The following is a 16694-nucleotide window of genomic DNA, read 5'->3' as shown; positions in this document are numbered from 1 at the left end:
ACACCCAAAATAATGGCACACAAATATCAGTGAAACCGAAATGTTAGGGCCAAGATTATTAGGGCCATGCAGGAGAAAAAATATCTGAGAGGGGAAGATTTTTTTATATTGTGCACTTCGAGAAAAAAGTTGAAATGTCAAGAAAAAAGTTGAAATGTCGAGATTAATGTTGAAATACAATTGCAAGAATAAAGTTGAAATTTCGTGAACAAAGTCGAAATTTTTCTCAACATTTTGACTTTTTTCTCGAAATTGTACTTCAACATTAATCTCAACATTTCAACTTTTTTCTCGAAATTTCCACTTTTTATCGAAGTGCATAATGAAAAAAAAAACTTCCTCCCGTAAAATATTATTTTTATTTTTCTCCTGCATGGCCCTAATACTCTTTCGTAGAAATTATCTCTGATGAAGCTCATAATTGTTATGATTCAACCGCCGCTGCGAGTCGTCCCCAAAATACACCCGCAAAATACACCCCAGATCTAAATATGTGTGAGGAGTCGACACGTTCACGTCCTCCACAGGAAGCTGCTTCATCATCATCATCATCATCATCATCATCATCATCATCATCATCATCATCATCATCATCATCGTCGTCGCCGTCCTCTTCCTCCCAGCAGGACATGAACCACAGTCTCTCAGAAAGGAGCGTCCAGCCTGAAGAAGAAGCAGCTGTGTTGGCTGGCAGCCATTCTCCTCCGGGGAGAAACAGACACCGCCGAGGCGGAGGAGAGGAGCGATGAAGAGCAGGGAGGAGGAAGAAAACAGCCCAAGAGCTGGAAGACGAGGAGCAGATAAACCACTACAAGTTTTATTTAACATTTCACTTCTACTTAAAGAGTTCCAGGTGTCGCATGACGTGAAGCTGTCGGGCAGCTGCGGACGTCGGGCTTTTATTTAGTAAAACTCCACTCCAGGAAGATTTCAGACCCTTTAAGATCTGTGGCGATGCATTTATGATACCCCTCCTGAAGAAAAGAGGATACTTTCACATTTAGACATTTAGAGACTGAAGTTTGTCAGAGTCAAATTGAAGTTGTGCTTACAAACAAGGTTTACAAACTACTAACCATTTAACAAATTAGCAAATTCCAAAATAAAAGCATAAATTAGGTGGATTTCTTTATAAACTCCCAGATGAGAGACCCAGATGCTGCATATCTGACTTTTACTTCACAACTGCTTATTCAGCCGTCTACAAGTGAAAACGGAGCAGTTTCTTTCTCCGCTACTTCTGGATGCGGAGGCTGATCTTGGAGCTCGGCGCCCCCTGCTGCCTGCACGTCTTCATGGGTCTGTACAGTTGCAAAGAAACAGCTCTGTGGCCAGTTTCTAGATGAGGAATAAAAACATGCACAGACTTCCTTTCGGTTCCGAACAAGGTTCTTACCACAGACCGTTTATAACAAGGGACGAAGCCTTCGGCCATCGCGTTTAGCCGACCCTGGGTTAATAAAAACGGGTGGTTGCTAAGCAAAACGCAGTAGCACAATGATTACAGAGGAGGAAGTGATAAACGCCAGCAATTGGCTGACCTGTCAGCCAATCATATTAGAAATAAATGTAATGCTTGATGTAAACTGTCCTGGCGCAGTACAAACCATTCACCCCCATCAGAGGTGTCATGGGTGTAAAGTCACACGGTTGAGACCAAAACGTTTTGGACCAGGCTGTAAATGTCTATTTCTGCTCTAAAGTTGGACATCTTAACACGGAGGCTGGTGGAGATGGACGCGCTTGTGCAGCCGGCCTCTAGCGGCCAGTCGAGGAATTGCAACCAATCTTAGTTCTGCACGAGTCTCAGTGTGGAAGTTATGGCACTTTTCCTTAGAACCTACTCGGCTCTACTCATCTCTACTCATCTCTACTCATCTCAACTCTGCCTGGTTTCTTTTCCATAACAATTCAGCATCTGGAGCAGAAGTAGGAGGTTGGAGTGAAGCTGCTGTGACGTATTTGATTGTGTGATCTAAACGAAGAAGACAACACTAAAGATGTAGAAGCTGGAGGAGATGATGATAAATGTGCTGCTGGTCTGTGGCTTGTGTTCAATATCAAGTTAAAAAATGAGAGTGAAAGAAGCTTGTCTCGGCGCTGCTGTAAAGTCCGTTGGGAGCTGCGAGCAGCTATGAAGTGACAGAGCTCCTGGTAGATCTGGTCGTTCCTTATCGCCCGTCTAGATCCCTTTTTAATTCTCTCCTCACCCACCAGGTTTATGAACATCTGCACCTCAGAATTGGATCACCAAACAGACTTTTGCTCTGCCATTGCTGGTCGAATAAAATGAACAAGATGCCGCTGTCAGAGTCGCTCTTTCACTGATTTCCGCCTCCTGACTCAGACGTCCGACTCCAACCCCCCGACCAATCAGTGCCACTGATTCAGTGGCCTGTAGTGTGATGATGTCAGAGGCAGCCGACTCAGCCTAGAGCTCAGCTTAGAACCTCGGCAGAATAGTTACAGAAAAAGTATCTACTCAGCACGTTAGACCCCTAGTGGAAAAGAATCAAACTGAGTGGAGGTGAGTCGAGTCGGGCTGAGTAGGTACTAGTGGAAAAGCGGCTGGTGCTTTTAACCGCGGCCAGGTACTGAAACTGTGAACCTGGAAAACAGATGCTTCCAGTTCAGAGTTAGGCTCGGCTTAATTCAAGCTCAGACTCAAGTTAGATTCAATTCATTTTAAATGTATTTATTTTCAACTTCAGATGTCCAGTTCAATTTTAAGTTCAGCTTAAGGATCCGGAATAGTTCAGGCTGTGGCTTTCAGGTTGACGGTCAGGGTCGGGCTCGCACTCGGATTCAAGTCGAGGTTCCAGCTCAGGCTCAGATACAGACTCGGGCTCGGGTTCCGGTTCAGAGATGAATTCAGGGACAGCCTCGTGTTTATAGTTCTGGCCCGAGGACCGTTTTAATGAGTCTGGATCTTTGGTAGGAGATAGCAACCCTTTTTCTCAGGATGTCAACAAATATCCAGATGTTGGAATTAAAAACCAGATATCCGAACATCTGGATGTCTGAATCTTCTGGTCCCATCCTCCTGACTTTTAAGCTTCACATGACCACATCAGTTGTATTTCGCTGGGATGTTGGGACCACAAGTACCATCAGAGGAAACTAAATGTGTCGGTCCATCAGAGGAGCTACAGTTGGAAACTTCAACTAAGTCATGCTGATGTTAATTTTATTTATTTGTAAAAGGCTGCAGCGGCTCCACGGAAACACAAAGCTCCTGGTGGGTTTATAGTCGCAGCAGAAACGGCTGGCTCGGCCCGGTTTCCCTGCAGCCGCCTCGGGCTCAGCTTTCCTCCACTAAGACCCGGATATGAGAGCCCGGAGACTCGGATCTGAGAGAGTCACGGCTCGGTGGCTTCAACACGCCTGGAAACAAACGATCTGCAGACGGGAGCGCTGAAAGACTGGGATACACACATCTGATGCGAAACTAAAACCCAAAGGCATCCAGGAAAGAAACACGGAGATGAGTAAAATACAGCACAATGAAGAGAAGTACCAAAACCAAGTGAAGAAAAGATGAATCCAGATAATGGTTCAAGAAGAAATGAAAAATGAAAGATGAAAGAAGAAGAGAGAAATAATCAAACAGGAAAAGTATCTGAAAAAAGAAGGGAGATTCAGATAAACGGACTGTGGAAGTAGAGAAAAACAGAACAGAAGCAGGTGAGGGAAGAAGAGGAAGATGTGAGGAAGAAAAGAAAAACACGAGGAGAAAATAAAGGACGAAGAGCGGTTATTGAACAGGGAGGTCACCCAGAGGTCGGTCAAGTCAAGTCAACACATGCAGCTCGACAAACAAACAGGAAACAGCTCAACTTTAATCCTGTTAAGATCATTTAAAGCTGAACTAAACACAACTCCAACCCCGAGCAGATAAAACCGTCACAACTAAAACAACCTCACTTCCTGCAGTCCAACTCTGAGTTCGGTCTCATTTCCAGGGGTCCGTTGCACAAAGCAGGTTCAACAAACTCTGAGTCTAATCCTGAACTCTTAGTTGATCTACTCTGAGATCGGAAACTCTGAGTTTTCGGTTCCAGAACAGCGGATTTGAGTTAATTTACTCAACTCTAAGTAGTTTCACCTGGAGTTAAGCTCGTGCGCCACAACTATCAAAAGCCAGTATCTATAGAGCCCTGATACAACGATTCACCATGGCAACCGGCGACAACAACGGCAAAAGATCCACATACTTTTTTTTTTTTAAACTTTATTTAACATTTCAATTTACAAAATCCCTTTGAGGAAACATTAGTTTGCATCTGAAGATCCACATACTTAACGCTGTGTCCTTTTTCACCCGAATGGAATTAGAGATTTTAATGCGCGCATACGGCGAATTTGAACATGTTTTTCAAAAAAAGAGTAACACCGCAGCACAGAATAATATAAAATTAATTTAACAGATCTCTACATCATTCACCTGCAATCCTGTGGAACATCTTGATGGCTTGTACGGGTTTATAATTGTTATGTATTATAATTGTTCCGTAATTGGGAATTAAAAGTTGCGTTCCGTATTGAACCAATACAGACACATATTATGCCAGCAGGGTTCTCCAACCCTGGTCCTGGAGAGCCCCTATCCAGCATGTTTTAGATCTTTCCCTGCTTCAGCACACCGTGATACAAGGAGCTGTGTCAGCAACAGAACTGTCCGGACCTTGATGACAAGTTAATGACGACCATTGATTAGAATCAGGTGTGTTCATGCAGGGAGACACCTAAAACATGCTGGATCGGTGGATCCAGGACCGGAGTTGGAGACCCCTGTATTATGCTCTTATTCTATTCTATTATTCATGTAATAATATACAGGTGGAGGTCGGAAAATTTGAATATATTGCAAAACTTCATTCGTAGTAAATTCAACTTAAGGTGAAACAAATATTATTTCCCACTACATGCAAAGTGAGATATTTCAAGCCTTTATTTGTTATAATTTTGATGATTATGGCTCACAGTTTATGAAAACCCCAAATAAAAAATCTCAAAAAATTAGAATATATTATGAAATCATTAAACAATTCAATCATCAAAATTATAACAAATAAAGGATTAACATATATTGCTTTGCCTGTAATGAGACTATGTGTAATATACATGTATTACGCGGTCTGATAACCATCTCCTGACGAATATTTAATTCTCAGCGCATTAATGCTGCACCTTCATCAATTGTGTCTTCATCAAAAGGACATGCCGTGTTCGTGACAATGGACTTCTAATATATACTGACTCTGTTTTTAATGACAGACGGCAGAACTTCGCCAAAACTCGCCTGCTGACTGAATGAATGAGGAAATCAAATGTGCGTGTGTCTCTGAAAGAGGCGGAGACGCAGAGAAACTCCAGGTTCATTGAGATAAACCTGGTCCCGACCAGGTTAGGTTCAGAGCGTCTGTTACTACGGTAACTGACCGAGAGCTTAAGTTACCTCTCTTTGTGAAACAGGCTAGAGTTACCTCTCTTTCTCTGGTTTGAGTTACCTCCCTTTGTGAAACGGAAAACTCAGAGTTTCCCTCATTTCAGGGTTAACAGACTCAGAGTTTTCACTAAACCTGCTTTGTGAAACGGACCCCAAGTGTTCCCTCATCAGAAGTCTGAGTCCAGTCTCATCTCCGGTGAGTCCGGTCTCATCTCCGGTGAGTCCGGTCTCATCTCCGGTGAGTCAGGTCTCATCTCCGGTGAGTCCAGTCTAGTCTCCGGTGAGTTCGGTTTCATCTCCGGTGAGTCCGGTCTCATCTCCGGTGAGTCCGGTCTCATCTCCGGTGAGTCCGGTCTCATTTCCGGTGAGTCCAGTCTAGTCTCCGGTGAGTCCGGTCTCATCTCCGGTGAGTCCGGTTTCATCTCCGGTGAGTCCGGTTTCATCTCCGGTGAGTCCGGTCTCATCTCCGGTGAGTCCGGTCTCATCTCCGGTGAGTCCGGTCTCATCTCTGGTGTTCCTCCATCAGAACTGAGTCCGGTGGAAGACGCCACCAGATTCAAGGAATCACAAGATCTCTGAGTATTTCTGGGACTGATGCAAGCGGCACCATAATTCAGCCTTCGGACAACTTCCTGTTTACATCACCAATACCGATGCTGTCACTTAGCAACGCTGATGGAACACTTTTGTGTGTTGAAGTGGAAGGAAAGTTTGTACTTATAAGTGTCTTACAAGTATCAAGTTACTCACTGACTTAGAATTTGATACCATGTTTGCAATCTGTTGAGCAACCAGCAACTGTGCAAAGAATTCTGGGATATGCCTGGCTTCCAAGGCTCTATGTGAGGCAGCTTCCTCAGCCCGGGAAGACAAGGAAGCATCTGTAGACCACATTCAGAGAAGTTGGCTTCGTGGCAACGCTGTGAGGTGATCAGCCTTCAAAGGAGGCGCCCGCTATTAACAGTCACACGGTCGCCATTGTGAAACGAGACCATGACTTGGCGTGATTGGATAATGTCTAAAGAGATGGGGATTTGAGAGCTGTCTGTTGGCGCCATTGGCTGATTCCACAGAGGTGTGGATCCCCCAGATCCCCCCAGTCCTTCCTGAGATATGTCACTACAAACACCCACAGCTCAGCAACTGTTCCACAGAAAATGTAGGCACATTTCTACCATGTTCTAGCTTCTAGCTCCTTAATTTTAAACTTCTGCTTGATTCTCACATTTGTTCCCGTTCCCGTTACTTTGAAACCAGATTTATTCAAATACTTCTTATGGTTTCTGAGATAAATTCATTTCAAATAATACGTGTCATTGTAGAGCAGTCTCAATGATAGGCATTATCAGGAGGGGTGATGTCAAGCCAAGAAAAATATCAATCATAAAGAGTCACACAAAACTATAACAAATGAAACAATAAAAACATAATGCTGAAGGGGAAAGAAACAAGAGCATTACAATTTGAAGACAATGTTATCTAAAGTTACTTACAGTTGACCAGTTGACTTATCAGTTGATCAACTGAACATATAATTTCAACATGTTTCTTGGATTAACACGACCTCAGTGAGAACATGCAAACACCACACAGAAACACTGCTGATAATTGAACCAGCAACCTTCTTGCTTCGAGAGAGCAGTGCTGACCACCACATCAACATGCAGCAAACAACCAAAATACCGAGGAAAGATGAATGGGAGGTGAGCCGAAGTGAGTCATGTTCAACGGCCTGAAACTCAGCAGGATTTTGACGAAAACGAGGTGGGATGGGATGGGGGGGTTTGCCAGTACGAATGAATGGGGACGGGGTTGGGGTGGGGGGTTGCTGCGCTGTTCAGGAAGTTCAAGCAGACAATTCTAATCCTCCAATTTCCTCCTCTCTAATCATCTCTGCCTGCTCAGGGCCGCCTCCAAATTGGAAACATCTTCGGCTCAAGATGACAGTACCACACACACATACAGAAAACACACACTCGTGCAAACACGTGTCGTCTCTGTCTGCACTGGGAGCTGGAAAGGTAAAATCAGTGAGAAAAAGATACTTATTCCCATCAGCTGACTAAATCAACTCTGGATTACAGCAAAGTCACATCGATTTTTGTTAAAGGAACAGTTTCCATTAAATAAATGGTTTGCATTACATGAACAGTTCGTCCATTAAAGAAACAGGGTCCATTAAAAGAACAGTTTCCATTAAGGAACACTTTCAATTGAAGGAACAGTCTGTTTGATTCAATATAAGCAACGTTTCTTTTAAACAAACAGCTTCCATTATAGTAACAGTTTCAATTAGAGGAACAGTTTATCCATTACTATTAATGCAACAATTCCCATTAGAGTAGCGGCAATCCATTTCCATTAAAGGAGTTTAGATGTGAGATTACAGCAGAATTTTAAAATTAAGATGAAGATGGAATACAGCAGGACTGCGACTGTGACTCCACTTTAAGAATGCATATCTCTTTGTGTAACAGCTGCTGAGTTGCTAGTGTTTGTACAAGGACATGTGTCAGGAACAACTGGAGGGAGCAGGATGATTGACACCTCGACAGAATATTCACAGATAACAGAAACTACCATGAGTTAAGAAGTCCACATCACTTTGTTCATTATCCAACCGGAACAAAAAAAAGATTGTATGTTTTATCAACATGACTACTTGCCATTATTTCCAACTAAGGTTTTAACATTAACATAAACATCTGAAAGGTTAAAAATACTTTTGATTTGTCTCAGAAACTTGTGATTCCATGAATCTAGAAGAGTTTTCAAATGGAATCTGATTTCTTACTGAGAAACATCAAAGATTAAACTGAATTCAGAGTTGGATTGTAGAAAGTGAAGATGTCTTTTCTTGTTCTTTGTTGATTTTTCTTTACATTGTCAGAATTTGTGGATCTTTAAACCGTCAACAGGCTGGTGTTTGCAGCATTTCTGGTGCATGTATTATTATATTATTATTATATTTTTCATCCAGCTGGTTGGTGTGGAATTGGGTTTTTTTTTTTAGGAAATGGTCATTACAGGAATACAGCAGAGCTGTGACCCTTTCCCGTAGAATAGCTTTGCATCCAGAAGAACTTCATAAGACTGTAATTATTTCAAACCAACAAAAATTTACCACAAGAACACAAGTCTGCAATAACCAGAGCTCAGGTAGCGTTGGCTCAGGTAGCAGTAACTAATGCAGCGTTAGCTCAGGTACCATTGCGTGCGTTTACATGGGAAGTTTAATTCCTCTTTAATTCAGAATTAAAATTAAATCCGAAGTAAGTGGCTGGTTTATTCCGATTTTAAATCCGAATAGAATAATTCCGCGATCATTCTGCCTTTAATTCCGGTCTTTCTGCGCTGCTCGTTCCCTCGCCCGTCTGTCGCCATGACGCTTATATTCCGCTCTGGGCTTGTTTTCTAAACAAATTTTCAAGATGGCAGCACGCAGTAAACGGTGGTCAAGAGCAGAGACAATTTATTTAATGAATAGCTTGGAGGACCTGGAAATAATTAAAATAACAGATGGCAAGAAACATAAAAATTGTGAGTTTTTCAAAGTTGTAGCGGCTAAGTTTGTTTTTCTTCCGGTAGACGTAACTTCCGGTCTGCCCCCCCCTATCCAATCAGAACCTTCCAAACCCCCAGACCTTGAGCAGAATTGGATAAAGCCGATCAAACGTGTTTTCCATGTAAACCTCAATTCGGAATTACTATTTCCATGTAAACTCGAAGGAAAATTGTTTAATTCGTAATTATTTAATTCGTAATAATTAATTCCAAATTAAAAAACATCATGTAACCGTGGCCATTATTTCAAGTTGCAGTAACTAATACAGTGTTAGCTCAGGTAGCCTTAGCTCAGCTAGCATTAGCACAGTTACGTGTCTTCAAGTGTTTCCTGATTGGCCGAAGTCATGTACCCATGCGTGCTGCGTCCTCTCTGAAGAGAGGAAATGTGGTTAGTCGTCTTTCACTAAACAGACTGTTTTAAGACACAAATGCTTCATGAGTGTCCGGTCATGTTCCAGATGACATTGCAGAACAAAGAAAAAACACAAAAAGCACAGTACGGTCTTGGTATATGAGTTTTAAGTGTCATTAGCATACCGTAGCTAACCGGAGAGCTCTAACACACTAAATGAATTCATGCTAGCAGAGCATGATCGTCTCATTCTTTCTCATGTTAACTGTTCAGCTGCCTCTGAAACCCAGACCAGAGTCTCCATTCCCGTGTCCTCTGCACGGTGATCGCACCGAAATCTGCAGCCGTGGGTGGAGCTAAGGAAAAGGATTCTGGATAAATATATTCTGAGCTTGGTTTGGAGAGACTGGCCAGGTCCTCAATACAGGATTTTCACGCCACTTGAGCCATCGAAGAACAATATTTTTTCATGTACACAAAACCTCCAAACAAGTAACTGGGTGTATTTGACATTTGGAACTGAGACTGCGTCTCTCCACCACTGCGTCATGGCAGTAGTGATAGCGACGCTGAACCACAATCCGTGTGCCAAGAAAAATGCCAGGTTCATGTTCCGGATGAACATGTCCGACGGTGTCCTGACCCTGTGGTTCTAGGCTTTGAGAGTAACATGTAAATATGTTCTGATCCACTTCACAAACACACACGACCTCCAGATGTTTCTCTGAATTAACGTTACATCCCGTCACTATTCTCTTTTACACATATAAAATTACAAACCTCTTAAGAAGGCGAGTTGACGACGAGGAGGACAATAGTGACGAAACAGGTGAAACAGTCCAGAGAGCAGACAACATTAAATTAATACGAGAGATTTCAACAAAAAAACAAAAAGATTAATTTAGGAATGAAAGTATGACGTTATAAAATGTTTGTTTTGGAGAGACTGAAAACTAGTGAAGATTCTGACGAGTGAAGACGAGAGTAGTTAAAGGAATATGTCAAACAGCTCTGCAGCGTGCTCTCTGTACTTTGTCTTCAAATAGTTTTTTTTATTGTTTTAGCCTCATTTTTTCATTCTTGGGGATAAAAGTAGTGGCTCCTTCCTGACAGAAGAATGTAAAGCCGACACTGGCCATCAGTTTGGAGTTAAACATCTTGCAGGTCACGATGAATCGCGTTTCTGTGTCTGCGGGTTCAAAGTGACGGAAGAACAACTGCTGGGTTTTTCCAGTCCTGTAAGAAGAGTCGCAGTGCTGTTCAGAGCTGGTGAGCAGTTGTTCTACGGACTCCCATGTCTTCTGGTCCATCATGAATAATTACTTCAGTCTAACACTTGCATGGCAGATATGATCAGCTGTTTCAATAAAAATAATAACACCAAACGCAACACGCTCCGCAAAAATATTGCAAACCGCAGATTTGGTCTCCGGGTATTTTGGATTTTTCCGGTTCAACTGGTTGTGGAAGGAAAAAGAAAAGCTGAACCTTTGTACTTGTACGCTCCATGATCACTGACGCTTGTTCATTTACTTACTTCAATCAAATTACTTGTTTGAAATAAATGATACAAAATAATAAAACATTGTAAATCCTTGCAGAAAAGAAACACTTTTAAACTTAATTATGCTATATAAAACACTTTGTCTTATTTTATATTAATATTCAGAAATATTCCAAATACACACCTCATCTTATATTATTTTTTTATCTCAAAACGTAAATAAATAAGAAAAGCAACCTCTAAACGTTTATCGTACGCAGACAATCGGAATATGTTCATTTGACCTATTTATGTGTTTTTATAATTTTATAAACGGTTCCAAAATAGTAAATTCATGAAAATAAAAAAATAAATTGTAGAATTATAAAATTATATCTATTAAGACACTTAGTACACATTAACTTTGTATATTTACGACTGGTTATTATAAAATTATAATTAATTATAAAATCAGAATCTTCAATCATATAGTATCTTACATTTTCCAAAACTGCAAATCCTTAAAGAAAATAACAGCAAATGGAAGTGTTTAGATTAAATCTCATCCAGACCTTTGGCGCGTAATAATTGTTTATATTTAATAAATAAAAGTTCTTATCTTATGTAATTGTAATATTTTTCCAAAAATTGTGAATTCATTAAAAGAAAAAGATTTTACATTTTCAGACTCAATTTTATTCTAAGATCTTTTACTTCTGAAACTAAGAACACAATAATTATATGTGTTTTATCTCAAGTGTTGCAAAGCTGTAACCTGTTAAAGATGGCCTCGATATTGTTAAACGATGTTGATCCAGGGACCCGTGGCTTCATACTAAACATTATTTACAACCTGATGCAGTTCTGCTCTATTTCTGTAAAAACAAGATCATCTACTGACAATCTTATCTTAAATGTCCCAGCATGTAATCTGACTGTGGCGCTTTAATGTGACTCAATTCTCCCAGTTGTGGCCAAAACAAGTAGATATCCTCTCCCTCATGAGCGCAACCTGCCAGCACATAAGCCCCCTTGATTCTATTGGCTGTGAGGAGTCCATGGAGGTGTCAATCATCCAGATCCATCACCGTTCCTGAAATACGTCCTTGTACAAACATCCACAGCTCAGCAACTGTTCCACGGGGCACTACAACATCCTGAAGAGGTCCACTGTACAAACAAACCCAAAACTGCTCCTTTTAAAGGAATTCATCAATTAAATTACCTTCATATAAAATATCTATGTTTTATAGTTTGTAACTGAAAAACCCTTAGTGACACAGGTATGAGTAAATGTAGCAGCGGCCTGTCCAAACATCCCTCTTCTAAAACCTCTGTTTCACAGCAGGAACATCTGCCTTGGTCCAGTGAACGGTGAGATGTTCAAGAAACACTTGGCTTCGACGGCAAGCGTTAAAGCTGCATGAAGGACAGCTGTCGTGTTACACGTCCCAGTTACCAGGTTTTCATGAAGGACAACTGTTACGTTACACGTCCCAGTTACCAGGTGTGCATGAAGGACAGCTGTTACGTTACACGTCCCAGTTACCAGGTGTTCATGAAGGACAACTATTACGTTACACGTCCCAGTTACCAGGTGTGCATGAAGGACAACTGTTACGTTACACGTCCCAGTTACCAGGTGTGCATGAAGGACAACTGTTACGTTACACGTCCCAGTTACCAGGTGTTCATGAAGGACAGCTGTCATGTTACATGTCCCAGTTACCAGGTGTGCATGAAGGACAACTGTCATGTTACATGTCCCAGTTACCAGGTGTGCATGAAGGACAACTGTTACGTTACACGTCCCAGTTACCAGGTGTTCATGAAGGACAGCTGTCATGTTACATGTCCCAGTTACCAGGTGTTCATGAAGGACAGCTGTTACGTTACAGGTCCCAGTTACCAGGTGTTCACCTGGTTATTCACCTGCGTCATTCCTCCGTGAGAGCGAGGAGACGCTCCAACCACGAAACTCACAGCAACCACCAGGCTGACATACTCAGAGGAATCCTGCCAGGAACGGTAAAAATATCTGCAACAATGTAAAAGCGATGCAGCTTTTGCAGAATTAAAGAGTCTGAAATTAAAGGATTAAATAACAATATTGAATGATCGGGACAGAAGAGTTACAGACGTGATAAAAGCCATGTAACGAGATTAAAATGCTGAATCCATCAGATGAAAACCATCCTCAGCTGGTTGAGCTACCTACGCTACAACGCATCAACGCTGGATCACTACAACACCAGAACCCTACAACACTGCAACATTACAATGCTGGAACGTTACGACATCAGTTTAAGACAATTCCAGATTTAAACTGAAACACAAAAACTTTAAATTGGTTCGAGAAATTTTAGGGTGGACACACACACACACACACACACACACACACACACACACACACACACACACACACACACACACACACACACACACACACACACACACACACACACTACAGGACTACTAGATCCAGAAAATAACCAGGTTGATAAAATAAATTCTTTAAAATATTAGAAAATAAATAAATTACTACATTTTTAGTCACACACAAAAATAATATTTTAGTCTGAAATATTTAATTATATCTTTTACAATTGTAAGTATTAGCTGCTGTCTAATATTTATGGGTCATATTTGATCATATCTTCCTGTAAACAAATATTATCATCACGTTACACAAACACGACAACAGTAAACATAAGAGAGCCCGAATATTTTTTATTAGGTTATTCTTAATATTGTAATATTATATAATATTGTTTTTTTTTTCTAAAATTATTATTATTTTTTTTTTTTCTAAAATCCTTTATGTAATTATTTTCCCTTATTTTCCATCCAGGTAGACTTTTTTTGACTGAATTGAATTAAATTACTGAGTTATCTGTAATAGTATCTATATTTATGTAAAGTTTTTATTCTCTAGTTTTCTCCGGAGGGGGAACAGCAGCGAGGTTACCAGCTTCCCCGTCAGCCACCGATCCAGCATCTGACCTCACGGCTGCACATCAGGGAAACCTGCCTCGTCTCCTGTTCCAGCAACACGACTGAATTCAATATACTTTTAATATTATTATTAGTTATTTTTAAAAAGTCAAAAACTGCACCTGCATCAAGAAAAACACCCTAATAAAGCATCTCATTTACAATGTTATCTGTAATTAATTAACAATTACAGAAGATCACACAGCAACATTTATCAGATGATTGTAAATATAAACAGTACGTGTGTGTGTGTGTGTATGTGTTCTAACGGCTGGACTAGATGAATGTGTGTATGTGGTTCATGTATCCCTAAATGTTTAAATGTAGAGTTAAAACATTTTACAAGTCAAACTGCTGTAGATTTCAGGTTTGATAATAGAAGAAGTAGAAATCATCTTTTAGAAAATCCAGAATGCTGCAACTGTTTCTGCTGCCACTCCTTTCCTCTTTTGTGATTCACTTCCAAGTTGTAAATTCAGCCATTATTATTATTTTATGTATTTTTATGAACCAGTTTTTGAATCCAGAAGCAGTTTTTTATGACACTTTGGGGTGAGAATATATCAAGTTCTCTCAGCGACGGAACAAAAAATTCAAATAAAATGTGAACGGACCAGGACCAGAACCAGAACCAGCCCGGACCCTGCAGGAAAGTCCAATCACATGTGCAGAAGATGAGCCTGTCTGTGAATGGTCCCGGTTGGGGGGGGTGCGGGGTTGACTGGCTGGTTCTGTGAAGGGGGGGTTGGGGTTGGAAAGAATCCAGAAAGTCCCTGGTCCTGGGACTCTTGTTTTTGGAAAATCCTGGACCACCAGAACCCTGTCCAAGTTCAGACCAGAGCTCTGGGTCCAGGCAGAACCCAGATCCGGTTTTAAACCAAAAAAAACCCCACAATGAGCAGTCTTGTCATGAACTCTTCCATGTCAGGTCGGACCGGCCGGAACAATGGAGCTTTGTGCGCCTGCAGCGGCCCTCCTCTCCTTGGTCAGCCCCCTGGTCGGACCTCACTGCCCTCCCTCCCCTCGGTGGCGGAGGGGGTCAAAGGGGGCCAAAGGTCCCCGGCCCCCGCTGACCAACACTCCGCCGCAGCGAGCCGCGGGTGCGCTCCGGTGAGGCGCGTCCCCGGGACGCGCCTCGCCGGAGCGCACCCGCGGCTCGCTGCGCCGCCGTTCGGCCGTGCGGGGGTTGAGAGTGGATTTCAGGGGGGGTGGGAGGGGTCCCGGTCCCTGGCTCCCCGGACCTTTCGTTTATTTCCCAAAAACTTTCTCCTAAAGAGACGGAGAGGGGCAGAGAGGCTGCGCGGGGGCGCACACCGCCGCTCTCCGTGCGTAAAGAGCCCGTGCGTAAAGGCTCCCGGACCCCCACGGAGAAAGGAAATGGGTTTTTGCGGGTGAAAAGTGGCCGGACGGAGTCAGAAAGAGGACAGAACTCACCATCCACCAGGTCCTGGCCGAGATGTCGTAGCACAGCTGCCATTTGATGGATCCCTCCGCGCTCTTCGCTGCCATCCCTGCGTCACAGAGCCGCATCTGCGGCTGCCGGGGACCGTCTACTACTCTGGCATGTTGGCCCGCGCGCAGCCCGCTCCATACCATATGGAATCATGGGTAGGGAAAAAAAATGAACCAATCTCCTGCGGAGCCCGTGGCAAGGTGAGCGGCAGTCATCTGCTGCGGAGAACACACCCCCTCTCACGCACGCCGCTGCTGGGCGCTACAGCGCTTCTTTCCGCATGGAGGAGCGCCCGGGGGTCGGAGTCGGACCCTAAACCCCCCCCCCATCCCTCAGGATCTAATCAGGACCTCATCTTCATCATGTTCAGCAAGACTCCAAACTTCCTCTTTCAGGTCACTTGAACTCTTGTATCCTATGTGTGTGTATTCGGGGTGTGTGTGTGCGTATGTGGGTGGATGGAGCGTCCCGTGGAGAGTGTTGGGTTGGGGTTCAGACAGACTTCTGTAGCTTTTTTGGGGGCCTATGTGCTAGAATTTGGTTGCAGTTATAGTCTCACAAAGGGAAATGACAAAAAGCTGAACTTGACCTCAAATCTAGTAAACCTGCACATGCGCAAAATGATGGAAGTTTAACGTAATACTTTTGCAGATTTTCAAGTAACACAACTTGGACTTGTTAAATGTGCAAATTTCTTAGAAAAAAACGTTAGATTTGGACTTTTTTCTCGACATTTCAACTTTTTTCTCGAAGTGCATAATGAAAAAAAATCTTCTACCTGGCCCTAATACTCTTTTGTAGAACTCAAAAACCTTGAATCTAGTAAACCTGCACATGTGCAAAATGATGGAAGTGTATACGTTTTGCAGATTTTCAAGTAACACAACTTGGACTTCTTAAATGTGCAAATTTCTTAGAAAAAAACGTTATCATTGTTACCTTATGTCTCAAAATTCAGATTAATGTTGAAATACCATTTTAAGAATAAAGTCGAAATTTCGTGAATAAAGTTGAAATTTCGTTAATAAAGTTGAAATTGCACTTCAACATTATTCTCAAAATTTGGACTTTTTTCTCGATATTTGAACTTTTTTCTCGAAGTGCATAATGAAAAAAAATCTTCCTCCTTTGAAATATTATTTTTATTTTTCTCCTGCCTGGCCCTAATACTCTTTTGTAGATCTTGGCCTCAAAAACCTTGAATCTAGTAAACCTGCACATGTGCAAAATGATGGAAGTGTATACGTTTTGCAGATTTTCAAGTAACACAACTTGGACTTTTTAAATGTGCAAATTTCTAAGAAGAAAACGTTATCATTGTTACCATTCAAAAAAGCCTAACGTGGGTGTCTGCTACAGTAATCTAAGTGTAACATGTAGCCTCTACCATATATAG

At 42.0% G+C, this 16694-nt stretch overlaps 1 protein-coding gene across 4 annotated transcripts in view; it reads right to left on the bottom strand.

Annotated features, from left to right (window-relative positions):
• nfia (nuclear factor I/A) overlaps positions 1-15414 on the bottom strand; it is a 157377-nt gene extending 141963 nt beyond the window's left edge. For all 4 annotated transcript variants that reach the window (XM_061738111.1, XM_061738112.1, XM_061738115.1 and 1 more), the window contains exon 1: positions 15280-15414. In XM_061738111.1, the coding sequence (XP_061594095.1) occupies positions 15280-15375 (96 nt within the window). In that variant the 5' untranslated portion in view covers positions 15376-15414. The remainder of the gene's footprint in view (positions 1-15279) is intronic.
• Positions 15415-16694: the final 1280 nt, after the last annotated feature.

This window comes from Cololabis saira, chromosome 13 (assembly GCF_033807715.1).
Source record: "Cololabis saira isolate AMF1-May2022 chromosome 13, fColSai1.1, whole genome shotgun sequence".
Classification (NCBI taxonomy): Eukaryota; Metazoa; Chordata; class Actinopteri; order Beloniformes; family Belonidae; genus Cololabis; species Cololabis saira.
The sequence above is the reverse complement of the archived record's forward strand: the minus strand, read 5'-3'. Positions and strand labels throughout refer to the sequence as shown.